Source organism: Porites lutea, chromosome 13 (assembly GCF_958299795.1).
Source record: "Porites lutea chromosome 13, jaPorLute2.1, whole genome shotgun sequence".
NCBI classification, from domain to species: Eukaryota; Metazoa; Cnidaria; class Anthozoa; order Scleractinia; family Poritidae; genus Porites; species Porites lutea.
In genome coordinates this window covers 13,530,019-13,553,837 of record NC_133213.1, presented here as the reverse complement: position 1 = coordinate 13,553,837, position 23,819 = coordinate 13,530,019, and the positions used below count along the sequence as shown (strand labels likewise).

The following is a 23,819-nucleotide window of genomic DNA, read 5'->3' as shown; positions in this document are numbered from 1 at the left end:
GCTCTGTAGATCGCTAGATCAGTCGATCAGTAGATCGCTAGATCGGTGGATCTGTAGATCGGTGGATCAGTAGATCGACCGCCGCCCGGTTAGCTCAGTTGGGAGAGCGCCGGACTGCTGAGCGCGAGGTCGTGGGTTCAAACCCCGGCCGTACCAACACTCAAGGTCTTTAAATAACTGAGGAGAAAGTGCTGCCTTTGTAGTCTTCGCGGATAAGGACGATAAACCGTAGGCCCCGTCTCACAAGCCCCTGAACATGTATTAAATCTGTGGGACGTTGAAGAACCCACACACTCTTCGTAACGAGTAAGGCACGTAGTGCCCGGTGTAGTGGTCTATCTCACAGTTACACTCATGTATGGGGGCATCATTAATCATCCCTTCATTACTTGTAAACTGCATCTTAAGCAGTCTGGCAAAGTCCCCCAACCAGTTTTGTAAACTAGTAATAGTTGACACTACAGCTCCCCCGTTCTGTATATTGTTGGTCAATAGTATTCTTGCTCGTTGTGTAGCTCTCTGAAATACACCGATTCATAATTAAGATTTTCACACATATTCCATACAATAGGTGAGATAAATACAGGAAACGCAAGGTTCCATGCACAGTTTCGGCTCGATTTACACAGCTTTGATCAAAACATCCGCAGTTTCGTGAACAGTTTATTCTAAACCATAAGAAAAGATTTAATTAAAAGTTGAATTTTTCGGTATTTCTCTTTCACTTTTTACATTCAGTTCATTTTATTTGCCGGAAAGTAAGCCTTAGAAATTAAAAGGACGTTTGATCGATTCACGCTCGCGCATTCTAGTCTTATTTGAAACTTTATAACGGAAGGACATCTGTGAGCAGGGAATAAGTCAGCACAGAATTTGATTGTCAACGAATGTCTGTAATCTTCCATCGTTCTGCTAGTGATAAGCTAGCCGTTCTTCACTCGTCTTGCCTGTTTGAGGCTGAGTCTTATTCCGGTCAAAGAGAGAGAAAGAGTGTCTGGCAAGGTTTCCAATATAAATCAAAGATTTGTGAACTCGTGCCTGGCAAACTCTCCAAGTGTTTATATATACACAGTTAAACGCACCTTATAACCTCATCTGCGCTTAACGAGTGACTTTTGGTCCATAACGTTCAAAACAACTGCTCCACAGAATGTCACTGCGCAACGCAAAAAAGTATCGAAGTATGACTGCACAATAAATGTCACAAAATCTACATGAGCGGTCCCTTCGGGATTTTCTGTCTTTACGTCATCCTAACCATTTCGTACTTGCGGGCGCAAACAATAGAAACGTCATCACTACCTACCGATTCCTTGCGGCCCCTGTTCAAGCAAATCGAGATTTTTTCTATATTGACTGTATGATGTAAGTACTTTCCTTAATATACGCGCGAGTTACTAGAGTGCCTCCCCGGGATTTCGCCTTCTGGGCGAAATCCCTGCGGGGGCAATTATCCTTGAAAGGCCCTGAGGGGAGTGGATAATAAGATATTTGCAATTAACAAATAGTGGATGTGCAGATCGCTAGATCGGCGAATCGCTGGATCGATGGATCGGTAGATCGTTAGATCGGTGCATCTGTAGATCACTGGATCAGTAGATGGCTTGATCGGTGGATCAGTAAATCGCTAGATCGGTCGGTCAGTAGATCGCTAGATCGGTAGATGTGCAGATCGCTAGATTCGTGGATCGGTCGATCGCTAGATCGGTGAATCTATAGATCGCCTGATCGGTGGATCTGTAGATCGCTAGATCGGTGGTTCAGTAGATCGCCAGATCGGTGAATGTGTAGTTCGCTAGATCGATCGATAAGTAGATCGCCAGATACGTAGATCTGTAGATCAATGCATCGGTAGATCGCTAGATCGGTGGATCGGTAGATCGTTAGGTCGGTGGATCTGTTGATCGCTGGATCGGTGGATCTCTAGATCGGGGGATCAGTATATCGCCAGATCGGTAAATGTGTAGATCGCAAGATCGGTGGATCAGTAGATCGCTAGATCCGTGGAACTGTAGATCCCTAGATCGGTGGATCTGTAGATCGCTAAATCAGTAGATTTAGATCAGTAGATTTAGATCTAGATCAGTAGATCGCTAGATTGGTGGATGTGTAGATCGCTAGATCGGTGGATCGGTAGATCGTTGGATCCGAGAATCTGTAGATTGCTGGAGCGGTGGATCTCCAAATCAGTGGATCAGTACATGGCTTGATTGGCTGATCTGTAGATACCTAAATCAATAGATCAGTAGATCGATAGATCGGTCGATCTTTAGATAAGTCGATCGGTAGATCAGTAGATCGCTAGATCGGAACATCGATGGATCTGTAGATCGCTAGACTGGTGGATCAGTAGATCGCCAGATCCGTGGATGTGTAGATCACTAGATCGGTGGAACTGTAGATGGCTAGATCGGTGGATCAGTAGATCACTCGATCGGTGGATCTGTAGATCGCTAGATCGATGGATCTGTAGTTCAATAGATCGGTAGATCAGTAGATCGCTAGATTGGTGGATGTGTAAATTGCTATATCCGCGGATCGCTAGATCGGTGGATCGGTAGATCGTTAGAACGGTGGATCTGTAGATTGCTAGATCGGTGAATCTGTAGATTCGTTGATCAGTAGATGGCTTCATCGGTGGATCTGTGGATCACTAGATCGGTTGATCAGTAGATCGGTAGATCGTTAGATCGGTGGATCTGCAGATCGCTAAATCGGTGGATCTCTAGATTGCTAGATCGGTGGATCAGTAGATCGGTGGATCGTAAGATCGGCGGATCTGTAGATCGCTAGATCGGTGGATCTGTCGTTTAGTGAATCAGTAGATCGCCAGATCGGTTTATGTGTAGATTGCTAGATAGGTGAATCTGTAGATCGCTAGATCGGTGGGTCTTGACACTTGGACTCTTGCCCTCCAGGAGACACGTGGTATGGCGTGATTCTGTGGGTGTTGAGAGTTCTGGGTCAGAGCTTAAAATCAGAGTGCGCGGATATTTTTCATCAGAGTTTTTCTCTGGTTGTTGCGCCATGGTGACGAGCCCCAAAAAGGGCGAAACAGCCGTCTATGGTTACAGTCCCGCTCTGTTTTGAGTTCTTTCGATGTCGTGTTGATGTCTTGCAGAGTTAATTTTCACGTAGTACAATCAGCATTGCAGTATTCTGCTTCCAGAATTTAATATGTCTATTGGTGGGTCTGTAGATCCCTAGATCGGTGGATCTGTAGATCGCTAGATCGGTGGATCAGTAGAACGCTAGGTTGGTGGATGTGTAGATCCCTGGATCAGGGGATTGCTAGATCGGTGAATCTATAGATCAGTGGATCTGTAGATCGCTAGATCGGTGGATCTGTAGATCAATGGATGGCTAAATCGCGAGAATGGTAGATCACTATATCGGTGGATCGCGCTAGATCTAGTGACTGGTTCGTGTGTTGTGTTTGAATTCCACAGCAAAGTTTATAATTTAGAGTATGATACAATGAATTCGGGCCCAAAAAGTTCCTTGTCTTTTGAGAAACCAACCCTGGTACGAAATCTAGTCGTGCCTTCTTGTACTATCAAACCTCTCTTTACGGACACTCGCTTCATACGTAGACCTCATTATTGCGGACAAATTGCTATGTCCCTGGAGAAAAGAAGCCCTGACATTTTCTTTGAATTAATTCAACCCGCTTAATACACACACCCCGTTAACACAAGCACTTTCTGTGGCCCCCGCTGTGTCCGTTTAAACCGGTTTGAATTGTAATTTTTAAAGCAAGGGCTGCTCTACGGTGCAGAAGTTTTTTACGGGCCGCTGAAGCATTAGAATTCAATATGGTTGTCTAATGAGGGGTCCAACTGGGGAAAAAAAGGTCGTTCTTTCAGCCCTACACCCTACCTTTTGTACCCTGCGAGTAAGCAAGCACCAAAGACGCCAAAAGCGAGGGCGGCAACCCCTCTCGTCTCAACATCCCAGTCAAGCCTAGTGTTCCCTAGTGATCCCAGTCATCCCTAGTCATACAGAGTCATCCCAGTCATCCCTAGTTATCCGAGTCATCCCTAGTCATCCCAGTCATCCTACTCATCCCTAGTCATCCCAGTCATCCCAGTCATCCCTAGTCACCTCAGTCATCCCTCATGATCCTTAGTCATCCCTCGTCATCCCTAGTCATCCCTAGTCATCCCAGTCATCCCTAGTCATTCTTAGTCATCCCAGCCATCCCTATTCATCCCTAGTCCTCCCAGTCATCCCTAGTCATCCCTTGTCATCCCAGTCATACCTAGTCAGCTCTAGTCATCCCTTGTCATCTCTAGTCATCCCTACTCATCCCTACTCAACCCAGTCATCCTTAGTCATCCCTAGTCATCCATAGTCATCCCTAGTTATCCCTTGGCATCCCCGTCATCCCTAGTCATCCCTAGTCATCCGTAGTCATCCCTAGTCATCCCTAGTCATCCCGGTCCTCCCAAGTCATCCCAATCATCCCTATTCATCCCTAGTCCTCCCACTCATCCCTAGTCATCCCTTGTCATCCCAGTCATCCTTAGTCATCTCCAGTCATCGCTAGTCATCTCTAGTCATCCCTACTCATCCCTAGTCAACCCAGTCGTCCTTAGTCATCCCTAGTCATCCATAGTCATCCCTAGTCATCCCCGTCATCCCTAGTCATCCCTAGTCATCCCAGTCATCCCTAGTAATCCCTAGTCTTCCCTAGTCACCCCAGTCAGCCCGAGTCATCCCTAGTCATCCGTAGTCATCAATAGTCATCCATTGTCATCCATAGTCATCCATAGTCATCCCAGTCATCCCGAGTCATCCCTAGTCATCCATAGCCATCCCCGTCATCAGTCATCCCTAGTTATCCCTAGTCATCTAAGTCATCTTTAGTCATCCCTAGTCATCCCTTGTCATCCCAGTCAACCCTAGTCATCCCCGTCATGCCTAGTCATGCCTAGTCATCCTAAGTTACACCAGTCATCGCTAGTCATCACTAGTCAACCATAGTCATCCCATTCATCCCTAGTCATCAGCAGTCAACCCAGTCATGACTAGTCAACCATAGTCATCCCAGTCATCCATAGTCATCCCTAGTCATCCCTGTCATCTCAAGTCATCTCTAGTCATCCCTAGTCATCCTTAGTCATTCCAGTCATCGCTAGTCAACCCTAGTAATCCCTAGTCATCCCTAGTCGTCCCTGTTATCCCTAGGCATCCTTAGTCATCCCAGTCACCCCTAGTCATCCCAGTCATCCCTAGTCCTCCCTAGTCATCTCTAGTCATTTCTAGTCATCCCTTGTCATCCTCGTCATTCCTATTCATCCTTAGTCATCCCATTCATCCTAAGCCATCCCTAGTCATCCCCTGTTATCCCAGTCATCAATAGTCATCCGAAGTCATCCCTACTAGTCCCTAGTCATTTCAGTCATCCCTAGTCATCCCTAGTCATCCCTAGTCATCCTAGTCATCCCTAGTCATTTCAGTCATCCCTAGTCATCACTAGTCATCCCAGTCATCCATAGTCATCCCTAGTCATCCCAGCCACCCCTAGTCATCCCTAGTCATCCAGTTCATCCCTAGTCATCCCTTATCATCCTCGTCATTCCTATTCATCCCTAGTCATCCCTACTCCTCCTAGTCATCCCTAGTCATTCCTAGTCATCCCTAGTCATCCCTACTCCTCCTAGTTATCCCTAGTCATTTCCAGTCCTCCCCGTTATCCCTAGTAATCTTACTCATCTTTAGTCATCCCAGTCATCCCTAGTCATCCCTAGTCATCCCAGTTATCCCTAGTCATCCCTAGACATCCCTACTCATCCCAGTCATCCCTAGTCATCCCTAGTCATCCCAGTCATGCCTAGTCATCGCTAGTCATCCCAGTCCTTCCTAGTTATCCCAGTTATCACTGTTATCTCTGGTCATCCATAGCCATCCCAGTCATCCCTTGTCATTCCTAGTCATCCCTAGTCATCCCTAGTCATCCCAGTCATCCCTAGATATCCCTAGTCATCCCTAGTCATCCCAGTCATCCCTAGTCATCCCAGTACATCCCTAGTCATCCCTAGTCATCCCAGTCATCTCAGTCATCCCTAGTCATCCCTAGTCATCCTCCTCATTCTTATTCATCCCTAGTCATCCCTAGTCATCCTCGTCATTCCTATTCATCCCTAGTCATCCTCTAGACATACCAGTCATCCCTAGACATACCAGTCATCCCTAGTCATTCCTAGTCATCCATAGTCATCCCAGTCATCCCTACCGATTCCTAGTCATCCTCGTCATCCCTAATCATCCCTACTCCTCCCAGTAATCCCTAGTCATTCCTAGTCATCCCAGTCATCCCTAGTCATCTTACTCATCGCTAGTCATCCCAGTCATCCCTAGTCATCCCTAGTGCTCCCAGTCATCCCTAGTGCTCCCAGTCATCCCTAGTCATCCTCCTCATCCCAGTCATCCCTAGTCATCCCTTTTCATCGTCGTCATTCCTATTCATCCATAGTCATCCCTAGTCATCCCAGTAATCCCTAGTCATTCCTAGTCATCCCTAGTCATCCCAGTCATCCCTAGTCATTCCTAGTCATCCTCGTCAACCTTAATCATTCCTAGTCATCCCTAGTCATCCCTACTCATCCCAGTCATCCCTAGTCATCTCAGTAATCCCTAGTCTTTCCTAGTCATCCCCGTCATCCTTTGTCATCCTTAGTCACCCCTAGTCATCCAAGTCATCCCTGGTCATCCCTAGTCATCCCCGTCATCCCTAGTAACCGCTGCTCATCCCTAGTCATCAATAGTCATCCCAGTCATCTTTAGTCATCCCCAGTCATCCCAGTAATCAGTAGCATCCATAATCATCCCTAATCATTTTAGTCGTCCCTAGTCATCCCTGTAATCTTTAGTAATCCTTAGTCATTCCAGTCATCGCTAGTCATCCCTAGTCATCCTTAGTCATCCCAGTCATGCCTAGTCATCCCTAGTTATCCCAGTCATGCCTAGTCATCCCTAGTTATCCCAGTCATCCTTAGTCATCCCTAGTCATCCCTAGTCATCCCTAGTCATCCCGGTCATCCTTAGTCATCCCTAGTCATCCCAGTCATCCCTAGTAATCCCTAGTTCTCCAGTCATCCCTAGTCATCCCCGTCATCCCTAGTCATCCCTAGCCATCCCAGTCATCCCTAGCCATCCGTACTCATCTGTAGTCATCCCAGTCATCCGTAGTCATCCCTAGTCATCCCCGTCATCCCTAGTCATCCCTAGTCATCCCAGGCATCCCTAGTGATCCCTAGTCATCCCAGTCATACCAGTCATCCCTAGTGATCCCTAGTCATCCCAGTCATCCCTAGTCATCCCTAGTCATCCCAGTCATCCCTAGTCATCCCTAGTCATCCCTAGTGATCCCAGTCATCTCTAGTCATCTTTAGTGATTCTGTATCATTCCTATTTATCTCAGTCATCCCTAGTCATCTCTAGTCATCTTAGTCATCCTTAGTCATCTCTAGTCATCCCTAGTTATCCCTAGTCATCCTAGTCATCCCTAGTCATCCCTAGTCATTCCTAGGCATCCCTAGTTATCTCATTCATCCGTAGTCATTGCTTGTCTTCCCAGTCATTCCTAGTTATCCCTAGTCATCGCTGGCTGAGGGGGACATTGGGGGGTACCCATTACCGCAATACCGTAAGAAAAAATGGCAAGTACCGAAATAGCGCGTCGAAATTTGTCCAAATACCGATACCGCTTATTTTAATCACATTTATAATCGGTTCCGCATAGTTATAGTTACTTCCAACTAAAAAAAGAATTTAAAAACGACCAACTGGCAGATGGGTCTAATAGTTTCTCAGTGAGAATTTCTCTCGGAATTTTATAAGTTTCGGGTTTTTTTTAGGATTTTTAAACATCTTTTTAGGCACAGATCAATTTTTCAATGACGATTGCCTAAATTTCTGCGGGTTTCAAGTAAAATGGAGTACACTTAATTAATTTAAAATGGCGGATTGTTTCAGACTCTTCTTTAAGAATGAATGATGTCATCATGATATCGCTGCTATTTTTTTAGATAATTAATGTGTTTTCCAACTTCTTGATTTTGTCAGACACCTTTTTCACTTCGAAGGAAAAATAATGGAATTGCATTTTGCCAATACCTACACTCATTAAATTACGTCATTGTGACAATCGCATCTTTCCTAGTTGTTGGAAATTAAGCGCATATTATATTATTCTGTATTAATGTGGTGGCCGTCTCATGAGCGGCCTAAACAATCATCAGCGTCATCTTAAAACATAAGAACTATTATTATTATTATTATTATTATTATTATTATCATTATTATTGTCTTGTTGTTGTTGTCGATGATGACACTTATTACTGGGTTTACTTGTCTTCCGACCATCTATTTTAAGTTTATTACAAAGTGCAACAAGTGTTATTACAAAGTGCGACAGCTTTTTTTATTACAAAGTGCGATGGTCTGTTATTACAAAGTGCGACAGCTTTTTTATTACAAAGTGCGACAAGTGTTATTACAAAGTGCGACAGGTATTACAAAGTGTGACAATTTTATTACAAAGTGCGATAGGTACTACAAAGTGCGACAATTATTACAAAGTGCGACAGTACAGCATTCATGCAGGAAACGTCAAACATTGTAGAAGATACTTTTTCAGCATATAACATTTGCAAGGGTAGAATTTTCGAGGAAATAAATAAAAGCACAGCATGGGCTCTAGGTTCAGAAAAGTACATCAAACGAAGGACTCGATTTTGAAGCACGAGAATTTTTTGTAAATGGGTTTTGGCAGCTTGACCCCAAGCCGCCAAACCATATGTCAGATAAGGCAAGATCAATGATTGATAAATATTTAAAAGGGTTGTACGTGGGACGAAGTGCCTAAGACGGGCAACAACACCAACAGTTCTGCTTATTTTTAATGCAGCATTATTAATTTGAAATTTCCAGCTTAAATTGCTGTCCAATAGGACGCCAAGATATTTAACATGGTCTTCGCACTGAAGCGTGGTAGGAATTTGAGTACAGTTATCGATCATTTCAATGTTAACCGAGTAGTTCAACTTAAGTTGATATGGACGAAAGATAACGTAGTTTGACTTTTTAGCATTGAGCGTTAACTTATTTGCAGTGAGCCAGTCGGAGACTTTAAGCAGTTCGCTATTGACGGTTTTTCAAGAGATTTCAAATTAGTGTCAGCATACAACAAGCTCGTGTCAACAGCAAAGAGATAGAATGACAATTTCGCTGAAGAGTTGTGAATATTGTTAATATAGATTAAGAATAACAGAGGACCAAGCACAGACCCCTGTGGGACACCACATGAGATCATACATTCGGTAGATAAGTTAAAACCCACTTCAGTTACTTGTGATCGACCGAGAAGGTACGAGGCAAACCAAGCATTGATAATTCCTCTGATGCCATAACATTAATTTTTCAAATATCCGATTGAAAATAGACAGTAATGATATCGGACGATAATTACCAGGCTCAGTTTCACCGTCATTTTTGTACACAGGAACAACTTTCGCCTTTTTCAGTTTGGATGGAAAGATGCCCTTTTGCACAGATATGTTTATGATGATGGAGAGAGGGCCCGAGATGACGCATCTTGCGTCAGTTAAAATACGAATCGGACAAGAGTAGAGACCGTAAGTTTTATTTTAAGGGATCAAAAGTATCTCACGCTCAATTTCCTCTGGCGTAACTGGATCAAAGAAGAAAGAGCTTGGATTATAATTGGGAGACAAGTATTCGGTAAAATAGCGAGATCAGCGAGGTACATGAGCTAAGTTTACGTTTAATCCAAAATATGGGAGCTCACGGAATAAAGATAGAGTATCGCGAGAGCTTTGATCGTTGCTTCAAGCGAAGCACATTGGTTAGAAATCTGCTGCATTAGTCGAATACTCTCAGTTTTTGGAAACCTCTAAATACCAACACCTCTTCAGATGCCTAATGGCTGGTAGTTCTTTTCACATTCTAAGTCGGTCTTCTCCGGAATATCTTGGCAGCGCTTTCCCTGAATGCATCATTCCTGATGGCTCCAAGCCTTTTTTGATAAGCGCTTGTGTTGTCGTTTAGTTTCGGGATATTGGGATTTAGTTACGGGTGATGGGGTTGGGGAGGCCAGTGGAGACCTTTCATTTCATCTAAGGCTATCCTTCGCCTCCGAGCCAAGGACTCGCATGTCCCGTGACTCATCTCACGAGTCCTCAGAACTGGGAATAGATTACCATTCCCAGTGCTTGCTCGCGTAACACCAGCCTTAAAATTCTTACCAATTATAAGCGAGAGCTCTATTTCACGCGTGTGTGTGCGTTTCTCCCTCGGGAGTGGCTTTTTGTGTATAAATAAACACGTGTGCTCGCAAATTTGTCCAGTTTTGCTGCAAGGGCGGGAGGAATGGATTCATGCGCCGTCGAAGCCCCTTGTGGGGGTGTGTGTGGGGGGTGCGGTTGGTCTACACCCGTTTTGCTTTGTGATTCGTTTGTTTGACCCTCCCTTTCCCCCTATTTTTTCTCTTATCTTGTTCTAGTCCTATCCCCTTCTCGCCTGCGGACTCTCACGTCCGTAACTTATCTCTTGAGTCCCCAGGCTATTGTTAAGCGAGCTGGGAATAGTGATTCCGTCTAGCGTGCGAACAGCGAGCGAAGCGAGCGGAGCCTTACCTGGGGGACAAAAATAGGCGGGGGAGCCTCAGAGGAGGAACCTGTAGACTTTGTTTTGATGCCGCCCAGCCATGATACCACATTCTGATATGATCTGATTGGTCAGATCGCTGACTGTGACGGCACGTGAGCGCAAATGTTATTGAAGCCAATGCCTTGAAGCGTAAAAACATCATAATTTGACGGGTCTAATTACCTTATTGACATGTTATTAACATGTTTTACGGGATAATTGCAAGTGGGCGGATGGGTGACCTCAAAACAAAGTCTACAAGCTCTCTAGCCTTTTACCCCAGGCCACTTCTTCTCTCGCTTCGCTGTTTGATTTTCTTTTCGCCCCGCTCCACTTAGGAACCTTTCCACAGCCTAGTTTCAGTCATTCACAAGCATTGCCATCCATCGCAAAGCGGTTGCCAGGAAACCAAAAATGCCCTGACCTCACTCTGGATGATGTCAAGGCTGACACAACCACACTCGATAGTAATCAATGCAGGATGCACTATCATGTTTTATTCAGAAAACGTGACGTGTTCATTCATCATCTGAGAAACAATGTTTACTATCGGTGAATCACGACCAATATCTCGGGCACATGAAAGAGAACAGCAAACACAACTACGGTAGATTCAACAAGTGACTGGGAAGGAATCTTCGCCGGGGAAGATTTACCACCGAAACTCGGCCAGACCGAGAACGACGACTTAAGTAGAAACAGCGGAGAACATCGCTTAGCGCGCCTGTTGAACCAGAGAGTGAATTTTTTTCATCCGGCGACCGAAATAATGCAAAAAAGCTTTTAAAATACACGTTTAAGCTAATTTTGCTCAAATGCATCTTTAAATATTCATGCAAAATATAGCTTTAGGAGCTCCAAACAGCGTCTACCGGATGAGTGTCACAGAAAAATGCTATAAATACCAAACGTTTTCTTGTACCATTTTAAATTATACGATTGTGTCTTCAGAAGCTGTATGTTTCCTGATCTAAGGCTACGGCAAGGTCTATAAAGGTCTAATAGATCCCGGAAATAAAGAGGTGCCATACCATTCACCACTTTATATGTAAATAACAACATCTTAAATTCTACGCGCTGCTCAACTGGCAACCAAGCTGGTACTGGCGATATGTGATCATGCTTCCTAGAAAATCTAACTAGCCTAGCGGCAGAGTTCAACACGTATTACAGGCGCTTGATCTTATACTTAGGAGGGCCATACAGGAGTGCGTTACAAATATCTAACTTAGAAGTCACGAAAGCGTGCACAAAGTCTTAGCGGCTTCCATACTGAGAAACTTTCTAATTCTCGAAATTGATCTAATTGAGTGAAAAGCAAATTTACATATTTGCTCCATCTGTTTATCAAAACTAAGATTGGAGTAAAAAATAACCCCAATGTTCCTTGCATGATCAGTGGGCTTGAGGTTAGCGCTAGCTACTTGCAGACAGTACAGGTTGGGAGCAGGCCGATGCTTGGCGTGGAAGATTAGGATCTTCGTTTTGTTATCATTTAACTGTAAGTTGTTGTGCAGGATCCAGGCATTGACACTAGAGAGCACCCTTGTGACCAACATAAAATCAAAATCCCCACCGTCGCCTCTAGCGTTACGATTTCCTCGTAAGTACTAGGAGTGTTACAACACGGTTACAGAACTCAATCCATTGTCAAACTTATTTGTGTGAAAGTTTCCTTACGCAGCTTTGTGCTGATGTTCGCACCATAATCTCTACACGTTAGTATCAATCATAATTTTTTATTTTTTAGGACATCGTCTCCAGCATTTGATTGCGACGCCTTTCCAGGTTTTAACAAAATTGCTCCTTTTTCATTCTAACAAGACAAAGCAATAAATACTTCACAGTGTCACTCTTTGTCCGGTACCCATCTTCTTTATCGTGATTTGACATTCTACTACTGTGTGGTCGCCTTTCTCTTTAACAGTGACTTGTCTGTTTCTTGGACCGACCAGAATCGGTTAAATTAGAACTTAACTCAACCGCACTGAAACTGCCTTCAGCACTATTGGAACCATGTCCGACAGTGCATTTAGTTTCCAAGGCATTTTTTCAATATTCTTCATCATTCGAACCACAAGGGGTCTCGTTCTCTTTACAAAAAAGGTTTGTGTGTAAGCTGTGCTTGCTATTGGATTTCATTTTACTCCTTTTTGCAGGAGAGGTAGGTGCAAGTTGAAATTCCTCCTGCTTGATCGTTTCATCGGTGGTAGTTCTGGCCGAGGAAAGAGACGACATGACGCGTTCTGATACTGTTGTGCTTCGAGAGGTGGTTCTGGAACTTCTCCCGATCAGCTTCTGTAATATTTCTCCTGATAAGGTAACCTGGAGAAATGAATACACATTTTAGTAGTATAGCAACGGAGCCTCCGCGCGCGCAAGCGTGGAGCTCCCATACTTAAGAGAAAATGGTAAACTATTCATCCGAGAAAATTTGGTCATGACGTCAACATACGTCCGTACGGACTCTCCGGGTAGGGGTAAGTAGAAACGAATTCCTCCCCTCTCCGCTAGAGAGTTTTGTCCCCTATTGTTTCAAAAGGCTTTAGAAATGATTGGCAAATCTGAGTCTATCTACTTAGCCAATGTTTGGTGGTTTTTTGCGGCCGATAATTTGACTTTTGAGGAGGTTATGGTTGATTTCAGAAAGAAAATACCCTGTACACTGATTTCGAGGGAGAAAAGCTTGCAAGGATATGCCTGGGAAAAATAATATCCTGCACTGAAAAAAATTTCCCTCATGACGTATACAATGCTGAAAAAAAAACCTTACACCGTTATATCTCAGGGAAAAAACTCTCGCCCAAGTTAAATCGCCCATACCCCCTCCCCCACAAAAGTCAAATGGGCAACCACATAGGGGGTGAGGAAGAAGCCGGCGAATTTGAAATCTTAGCAGATGTCATCCGTAAACAAAATGGCTGGCGCGCGTACATCATGTGGTGGTTTTTCAAGATTGAAAATACGCCGATGAAAGACACAAGTGGAAAGAGAAAGTTCAAACGAGTTCTCAGATTCCTTTTTGTGGACAAACGAGAGCTTTTCGCCATGAAATTGTCTTTCCAGGAATTCAACCTTATTTGCCCTCTGAAATCTATTCGCTATTGTTTTCTCCCATTCTACAGCATTACCATATTTCGGAAAGATTTCAGAGGGCAACCAAGCGCGGTAAATTCTCGGGTGCTGCATGGGAATTTGATGTTGTGCTAAACTCGAGACAATAGGAAGTCTCAGAGCAAAAACTTAGCCAAATACATGACATCGCTTCAATATTTACTCACTTTTGCGCCCATGTTAGACAACTTTAGAAGTTTTCAATGGACACGAAATTTGGGGATTTAATAGTACCCTGATCAATTAATGTACCAAAAAAGTTTTAAAAAAATCTATCGACGAATATTGCTTTAATCGTTGTTTCCGTGAAAGTAGCCTTCGAAAATACAAAAAAGGCTCAGCATTGAGTTTTATCCTGATTCATACGTTTTCATGTGTTTCGAAATCGCGCAAGTGTACTTGTGTTCAGCGGCTTCTAGAGTAGATAAGGGTAATTTGCAAAACGAATGAGTGATAAAACCCTTTCGAAAAAATCTAAAAGTACCAAATCCAGTCTTCAGGGCATGCATAATTTATACCCTTTTTATAGAAATTTTAAGATATCTCGAAATTCCTCTTATAGATTTTTGTAAAACTTCGCACAGCAGAAGACATTTATCCAAAGAACACGTAGCGTAAAGCATTTCAAAAGAAAAAGCCGAACAGGGCTGAAATTTGATTTAGAGCTAAAACCATTGTGACGTCATTGCCACGTGACATTTATTCCGATCGCCCAAAAAACAATACCATACTAAAGTTTAGTCTAAGTGTAATCCATTTGTCATAATCGTTTTGTTTAAGGATAAGAGATTCAAAGATGGAAGGTGTGCCTACAACAAATCCTGGGTCGGGCCACCTTAATTGCTGGCAACACACGAAAAGTCTCTCTTGGCAAAAGCGACAGAATTTCGCAACGAAATCAACAACATATGAAAAGCACAGAAATTATGACCTTTCAGTCTCTCAAAGGCTTACAGCGAGACAGCCGAAAACAGACCTAGAGCACATCTTCCTTGAGCCCAGAATTGGTTTTTTAAGACAAAACCACTTAAACTAAGTACCCACGAAGCGTTTTTATGCATGTACAAAATATTCTTGTAACACGAGCACAACGAAATACTTGAATTCTCTCTGTCAACAACTTCACTTCTATCCACAACCACGCACAATCTTTCCACACTTGATACGGGCGAAATCAAATTACTCGGAAAAACTTTCTCTACATAAATCATCACATGTAAATTTTTCTCACGCAGTCGATTTATTCAAGATTCCGGACGTAGACAAGCGGTTTTGAAAAGGACACAGAAAGGACCGCCTTCAAAACAATTTTTAGCTAAGTCTCTGACCTGGTCAAAATCAGCATCAATTTGTTCTCGCCAAATAGATTTGACTCCTATAACCTACTTTTGAGGCCAGAGACTCGTCGCCGTCCGGGAAAAGCACGCACTTTTAAATCATGGTTCGTACAACTTCAGACAAACAAATTTTAAGGACTTTTCAAGGACAAATTACAGTTTCAAGGACTAAGATCGACATTCTTTAACTCCTTTTTATCAACCTATTGGCTAAAGCATGTCATGGAGTCATCATTTACCACTTTTACTTCTTCGACCATCGTTGATCACATTATGTTATACTACTTTCCACAACAAGACTTTGCAAAATGACTGGGTATGACTTGCAATTGCATCTGAGGTACGGAAATAGCATTTGAAAAAGAGAAACAGAAATATAATACTGTTCATGCACAAAAATGTTTTTACGTTACCTGTGAGTTTTACAGGTTCTTACACCGAGGATAAGCCAAATTTTCCTCAGCAAAATAACCTAATTTTACAGAAGAAAGGTGTCTGGTGTGGACAAGGTGTGAATTTGAAGGACTTTTCAAAACCTAATGGAGAAATCAAGTACTTTTCAAGGACCTAAACCAAATTCAAGGACTTTTCAAGACAACTGGTAAAAGTCAAGACCTTTTCAAGATTGTACGAGCCATGTAAATTCATGTTGTTGCGCTGTAAGGCTAGTAAGTAAGACACATCGCCGCTTCCGCAGTTGGACACTGATAAATCTAAAATATCATGACCAAAAAAACGGCAGTACTGAAATGGTACACTTGGCCGGATAAGTCCAATCCTCAGCCTGGGTAGAGGGTAGATGTGTACAACTCCAACACAGCGAGCGTGGGTCGCGTCTTCACAAACAGTGCAGATAAAACATTTCTGGTCGTGGCGAAAAATCTTGTCATTACATTGATGGCAAACAGGAGCCGAATTGCGTAAGGGTTGTTGCGACACGGGCTTTCCTTGTTCGGGCCCAGGGTCTTTGGCAACGTCATCACTCTTTAGTAGCAGTTGAAACGTGACGATACCGTTTGCGAAATAGGGAATACGTGACTCCACATGAGTGATGCTTAAAGTTAATAAACTCACCTCAGTAGATTCTTCTCCATTTTCTCTGTACAGAGCTTGAAGATCAGCCTCGATTGCAAGCAATCTCCTTTTCATTTCTCTCATTTCTTTCTCTTCTCTGAGAATTCTCTCTCCGAGCCCTAAAAGAACAAACAGAATGTCCTTCCGTTCTAAAATTTAAAACACTGATAGCAAATGACGCTATCTCTTACCAGTGGTGTCAGCATCTACTTTTACACTTGAAGCATCTTCCGACAATTGATCCAAGTCCCTAAGAGGCTTCCATGTTTCTTCCGTGGTTAATAAATCCATTTCTTCCTCTGGCACAAGGTCATGGAGTTTACTACAAAAAAAATTACAATACAATAAACCTACTATGACAGAGTTACTGAAGAATTGTAGGATTAATAAAAAGTAGCCTACATAGCACGCGTCTCTTTCTAATGGCTACCGACTTCCATTCTTGTCTGACTTACTTGTGATGACTGCGTGTTGTAAATGTCGGCTGCAACCATGTGAAATCATGTGGAATGACGACCGTTGAGAATAAACGGGCGGCTGCTTGTTTCGTAGAAAAAATTTTTCTCTAGGCTTAGACCAACACTAACATTTTTCTGTGACAAAATGCTGCGTGGATTTTCTGCGTAAAATGCCTTTGAAGACGACTTTTTGGCGCAGGCTGTAAGTTTGGGGTACACAAAAATAAGCAAAATAAACCACGTTAATGACGTTAATAGCGCGATTTATCGACAACGTTCTTCCCTTGTCATGTTACTGGAAATTTAAACCGTCCCAGAAGTGCTTATGATCGAGATACAATGCGTACAATGTAAATACACGACTCTCAGAACTTATAAAATCAACACCGAGTGTTGATGTTTTCCTCACTCCCGAGGTGGCGTGAGTCAATGCATGCCCAATGTTGCCCAAAGTACACTTCGGCACTACCAGCGACGATATGTCGTGTTCATATCGGGGAACTTCGGAGCGAGCCGAAGATCGTCTACGCTGAGTGACTACTGCGGACTTATTTGCATATCTCAATCCACAGCGATAACTTCGTGAAATACCCTTTCGGTATTCAGGAGAAAAAAAAGAAACCCTTACCGGTCAATATTAGCAAGCGAGGTAACTGATTCACTGTCCAGCGTAAATCCTTCACCAGCAGGAAGAGATAAGCCGTCTTCGGAATAGGCATTCTGATAAAAACAATTGTCATTATTAACAAAAGGCGAAGACTCTACTGGTTTTCAGATGACCACTTAATCACAGATAACAGACTCAGGATCGATTAAGGCGTAAGTCCCAGTCTACACATTCGACACAAGAAACACACTGACGTAGCAACGGGATAATGAGAGTCTTTTTGCTTCTTGAAAAAACGTAACAAAAGGCAAGCAGGATCTGCAGGTCTGTGCCGAGTCTGCTATGTTGGTTCTGTTGATGTTTGCCTCATTGGTGTAAACTAAGCCTAACAGATCATGAACAAAGATAACGTTTGCATTTTTGGTTTTTCACATTCTGCTCAAAACGTACCCTGTGAGCAGTGGTTTCTCAGTTCAGGCCGGACGACACGCTACGAAGGGACAGCAACCACTGCGAGCGAACGGTCGCATTTCCATCGAGTATGCCAACCACGTGAAGCCTACGTCAAAACGTGAAATGAGATAACCTCCTCTTGATTTGCAGGAAACATTAGGGATTAGATTAAATTTCACAGAGACATTGTTTAATGATAAAATAATAATTTTATTCAACTTTGAAAATATGTACACACTTTTACAGAAACATTTGAAGTAACAATTTAAAAGCATTATACAACATTAAGAATTATATAAATCAGAAAAATACAATCACTGTGTCAATAACCATTTCCAAAAAACTTTCCTTGCGGTTTAGATGCGATCAATAACTCTAGCAGGTAGTTCAGTATTTTAAGTTTAGGAGGGTTGTTGTTTATTTCGTAGATCGCGCTTTAAGTCAATGCTATAAGCCACAGTTGTATCAAATTGGGAAATCGTAATTTTGTGTCCAAGTTTGCGGAAAGAATAGACGACAGCACTCTGTGATTTTATTAATAAGTGATCGGTCAAAACCTCTCATTCATAGAGCAGATTTTCAAATTTAAAGTTTGCTAGCAAGATACAACCATTTAAAGAGGGCTTTTCAGTGACAATGATAATACGTCAAAAGGGGAGTAAATCTAAACATTACAAAATTACAGTAATAAAATGTTTTATAGAAAAATTAAGAAAGCTAAAAAGTTAATAAATATTCAATAGAATTACAGCTCTAAGTTTACGCTTAAAATCACAAGCAGAGTTACAGAGTTTAAGGGAATATCTAAACTGTTCCGCAGACTTAAGGTAAAAGAATGTCCTTTGTCCGGATTTAGTTTTCTATAAGGATATATGTAGAAGTTGGGAGCTTCTAGTCGTGCGACCCCTTACCTCACCACGTGTTAGAAAATTCGATGACAGGGAAGTGGGAGCGGAGCCAGTCATACACTTAAAAGCAAGCACGGCGTCACGGAGATATAGCTGAGATTTAATAGATAGCCAGTGCAGTTCACGGTTCTTTCAGAAGCGGAGTAACGTGGTCAATTTTCTGGAACCACTGATAATCCGGGCTGCAAAGTTCTGGACCGCTTGGAGCTTGAGGAGGCTACTGTCCGCTGCATTAGACCAGACGGAAGAGCAATAAAACAACTTACTTAACACTAAAGTATCAATTATTGTGGTTAAAACCGATCTGTCAAACACGTGCTTAACACGATTAATTTGAGCTAAACTTGAGAAGCAGGAAGAAACTGTTCTAACAACATGCTCGTGAAAAGTAAGGCTCGAGTCAAAAGTCACGCCTAGATCTTTGACAACGAGCGCCAGTATTAGTTTTTTTCGTAAGAAAGAGAGACGAATATCCGGGAGATTTTGTAACCTTTGTCGACTTCCATAAACAGTAAGCTTAGTTTTGTCAGGATTCAAGAGAAGACGATTTTCGAAATACCAGTTTCGAATATGTCGGAGGTCAACGTTCAAATCAGCATCAGCCTTAGTCCAGTCATAGGCTGGGAAAGAAATGCAAAGTTTTGTGTCATCAACGTAACTTTCGGTAAGACAGGACCGAGGGCAAGTGATAAAGCGTTTACATAAATACTAAACAAAATAGGTCCAAGAATGCTTCTTTGTGCCACGCCTGATACGACGGGTAGAGGATCAGACAACTCAGCATTTATACGCACAACTTGTCGTTTGTCGGAGATAGCTGGTGACCCAAGCAACAATTGATGGCGAGATTCCAATATCCAGTAGTTTATTTAGCAAAATTCCATGATTTACTGTATCGAAAGCCTTGCTCATATCAAGAAAAACAACAGCGGTAATTAACTTCTCGTCAATCGCACTTAAGAGCCAATGTGTGTAATTTTCGTAAATCGGTTGAAAGTCGTGAATTTTTTAATTTCTTCATATTTTGCCCAAATAATCTCTACAGTAAACTAATTTCAAAAATCACGTTAAACTTGTAACAGCTTTTTATTTTTTCAGGAATCAGGCAAAGTTTGAAAAACTCTAAATCGACGTTCTTTCGAGTATTAAATTAGCGTAAACATTAGCACAACACTGTTGCATCCTTTTGCACAGCTCTTCCAACATTGTTGGGGCCACGTGGTCTCCAAAGTCTTGTTTCCTCTCACGATACACAAATTGTTAAGAGTTGTTGCGTCCGTTTGCACGTAGCTTAAGCAAATGGCGACAGCCTGAACTTGTTTTTTAATTTACTCGTCCATGGTGCTGGACGACGACTCGATCAAAGAAGCAAACAGTCACTCGCAGTGGTTCCTCTTCCTTCGTAGCGTAGCGTCGAGCATGGAGAAGCCCCTACTCGTAGGGCACTCAAAACGTAAAAATAACAACATAAAGCGAGATTGGAAGGACAGAAAAGCCAGTCCAGGTCTTAACATCTACGTTATCAGAGTTAACAAAAAAAGGTTACCTCCACCATCAATAAATCTGTTTCATCGGACAAAAGTTGCTCCAAACGTTTCTTCTCCGCTTCTGTCATGGGAATCATATTCCCAGCATCAGCAGCCAGCTAAAACAAAAACAAAAACATGAATATAAAAATCCACTCATAGCAGCATTTTACATTCCTGTCAAATATCTCTCAAAATATAATTAGCGAATGTGACTGGTGGGTTTTACCCTAATTCAATTGTTTCTGCTTCATTCTGTTAATAGACATCGAAACGAACGCTACCTCAATATTTCGCTTGACAAAATTCTGTTCTTTTCCCTTTGTTTTGGAATGTTTGCTCCCTTTTCTCCCGCGTGATTTTTTAGAGTTTTTGCTTTCCACATCATCGATATCTTGTTCAGCCCAAGAATCACAGCTGGAACTGATCCCTAGGAAGAGAAAATATCAGTACCCTCCCCTCAAACAAAAACAGGGAGAAACACTCTCAACGCCTTTTGGTTGAGGGGAGGAGGCGGCTGTACACAGGCTAACACCAGTCTGTATTCAAGACTACTAACATGACTGCTAATGCCGAACTCAGTCAAATCTAAGCATGCACATTCACACACACGTCGAGAGTTTCCTCGCAACTAGCTTTGCTCTCACCTACCTTGTTTAAAAGTATAACACGGAAAAGCGTCCCGTGTAAGGCTGGTGTTGGGCCAATGGAACATTACTAATTTCTAATAATTGTGAGATCACCAATCAGTCAGAACAATTGTCGTCAGATGCCTCAACCCAGAACGATTTTTCCTGCCTAAAGTTCTACCTTGGAGCCTTACAACGTGTCAAATACCTGACCTGATTTATAGTGACGAAATTAACATGGAGTACGTTTGGGAAAAATGTGCAGATACACCCCACACATCACTTCCCTTTAGGAATTTTGCCTGAGAAGCTGACCAAAAATAATATCACTTGTAGTGCAGAAACTCTAGACGAGACTCTCTCCCCCCAAGCAGCTTAGCTAACTAGCATACTTAGCTAAAAAGTATGCAAGAATCTCCTAACGGCTACATTCCACACATTGTTTCCTTAGATTTTGCAGATGGTCTACTTATAAGCGGATTGAAGCCTGAGGTCTTAAACAAATGTCAGATCAAAATTCAGATAAAAATGCATCAATACAATAAACCTTTTCTGTGTTACCTCGATCTGATGGTGAGGGCAGGTGATCATGAGAGAGAGGCTGAGTAGCAAATAATGGCGTGACTGGCACTGATTCAATATCATCTGTAAAAACAAAAACAATTTAAATGATTACCTGGAAGAGACATTCCTTTAATAAAAAGTGATCAAATCACGTTAATTTAAGCTCATTTTATATTCATTTTAGTCCTCATTGGGAGGATTTTTTTGTCTGTTCTTTCACTATATTTGTTCAGCTGTAAGAAGATCAATTTGAAAACCTGATGCGTGCATCAGATGTGAATGGAATCATAACATTCAATACACCATTACTATAGTTGTATTTAAATCTGTATGATTGTCATAGCCACTAATCGAAGTAACCTGGTTGACGATCACAAAGCTTAAGCGGGGCTCACATGTAAAACAGCTAACATTTCGTGACGTCACCGTTTTCCGCGAAATGACGTCTAAGGAACGAGAGCCACAATTTTCATGTGATATAATGCCGTGTCACGACCAAGCTCGGACAAATCTGAGTAGTGCTGTCCCATGTACTGACATGTCATTAGTATGGAATTTCTAGCGCTAGTTCCTAAGACGTCATTTCGCGGTGAACGGTGGCGTCGGCGTCACTAAGTGTCGGCTGCTTTCTCAGGCTAACTCGTGAAAAAACCAACCGTTCGGCGTACAGTACAACCTTGGTAACTCGAACTCTGAAGGGAAACAAAAAACAGTTCGAAATAGTTGTGTCTCGAGTTATTGGGGTCGATCGAGAAACTTTAACACGATAAGGTATTCTTATTCTGATAAGTTGGTATCACTCATAACGTTCGAAAGTGACTATCAAATACTTGATCTGTTCTTTGCACAAATTAAAATCAAACTGCTGTACTGCAAGTTTAAGAAGTTTAACAGATTTTTACGACAAGAAGAACTAATGGGGTGGTGTCCGTGGTGAGTTGCAAGAACCAGAATTCTAGTTACTGGGGTATATTACGATAAAGGGAAACGAGATTTAGTTCGAGTTGGCGAGGAATTCGACTTGTTCCAGCTCGAACCGAGTAAAATAGGTGAAAAGTGGGGTCAACTCCAAGGGAAATGAGACTTAGCGGAGAGTTATCAGAGGTTCGAGTTACCGGGGTTCTACTCACTAGTTAGTGAAATACAGTGTGTGTATGAAAAAGAACTTTGAGTTTCCTTTACATGACTTGTCGGTGCCTCATATGTAACAACGTAACCATGATGAGGATCGCCGGGAACAAAACATGTGAATCACACTCTTGTGTAAACCTTGTCTTTCCCTGTGAGCAGGAGGCAGTTTGCAGGGTATTAACTCAAATATAACATGTATGCCAAACGTTTTAACGTGACTTCTTTTGAAATAGTGACATTCCAGAAGTATTTCTGGTGATCACAGTTTTCTTAGAATAACTTAAATAATAATTTTTATTTAGTTACAGCTAAAAATGTCTGGCTGATGGCTATGAGCCTTGTAATAATGTAGTTACTGTAGCTGTTTTAACCTGGTTGATTGTCATCCGTTGGTGGACCCAGAGCAAGTGCATGGCCAACACCTAATTCCATTTTGCCATGTCCCTCTTGCTCTCGTAGCTGGTCTAGTTGGCTAATTTCCTCTCTCCATTTCTTTTCCAGCCGCCTTCGGTGAGTTTTAACATCCTTCTCTCTCTATTAAATTGAAATAAAATAAGAACAAGTAAGCAAACAAACAGCTAACACGACTGGGCCATAAAGAGATGTAGAATGCAAAAGTTAAAATTTGGACATCGGCCTGAAATACAGCACCTTTTTCTTTAAATACGTGTTCTTGTTCAACCCAACCCTTTTGTGAAAGATCTTTCCCTTTGTTCTTGGGTATGCTTTTGTATGACAATGAGCTTGAAATAATGGATAATAATATTTTAACCAAATTTTAAAGATAAAACGGAACCCCTACAAACAGTAAATATGATATAAGTGCTTTCTACTCTAAATTCTGAGTCTGCTTTGTAATCTGTCAAAAACCCAAAGTGGTATTTTTTTCAGTTAAAAGGGACAAAGCATGAGCAAACTGAACTTATTCATTTGTATTCAGTTCTCTATCTGGCTTTTGTTCCAAATGACAAAATTAAAGCCTTCAAAGTTTGGGCATGAACAGGGGGCAAAATTTTTCAGATAGTTTTTGTACAAAAAAGTTCACTGTCCCTTTAACCATGACCTTTCACTTTTTCTTTTACCCCCCCCCCTGTTCTTTTTTTCTTTTTTCTAACTAATTACTAGGTTTTTGCACAAGTTTTCACCAAGACCCGTAGTACTTAGCCCCTAAGTATTTACAAGAATTACTGGACGTTTACAAGCCTAATAGATCACTGTGCTCCTCAACTGATGCGATTAGACTCATTTGCAGACTGAACCTGCCTCTGTGTGATATGAAGTCGTATGGACTGACTTCCTTTTCTGTTTGTGGTCCCAAGCTGTGGAACGCACTTCCATCTGAAT

At 42.2% G+C, this 23,819-nt stretch overlaps 1 protein-coding gene across 2 annotated transcripts in view; it reads right to left on the bottom strand.

Annotated features, from left to right (window-relative positions):
- Positions 1-11,944: 11,944 nt before the first annotated feature.
- LOC140923417 (fibrous sheath-interacting protein 1-like) overlaps positions 11,945-23,819 on the bottom strand; it is a 32,317-nt gene continuing 20,442 nt past the window's right edge. The window contains exons 6-13 of one of the 2 annotated variants that reach the window (XM_073373512.1): positions 22,847-23,009; positions 21,342-21,425; positions 20,436-20,581; positions 20,172-20,270; positions 17,286-17,377; positions 16,391-16,521; positions 16,200-16,318; positions 11,945-12,999 (exon numbers count right to left, since the gene is read on the bottom strand). In XM_073373512.1, coding sequence (XP_073229613.1) covers positions 12,727-12,999; positions 16,200-16,318; positions 16,391-16,521; positions 17,286-17,377; positions 20,172-20,270; positions 20,436-20,581; positions 21,342-21,425; positions 22,847-23,009 — 1,107 coding nt within the window. In that variant the 3' untranslated portion in view covers positions 11,945-12,726. The remainder of the gene's footprint in view (positions 13,000-16,199; positions 16,319-16,390; positions 16,522-17,285; positions 17,378-20,171; positions 20,271-20,435; positions 20,582-21,341; positions 21,426-22,846; positions 23,010-23,819) is intronic. The other variant, XM_073373511.1, reaches the window with a different exon arrangement.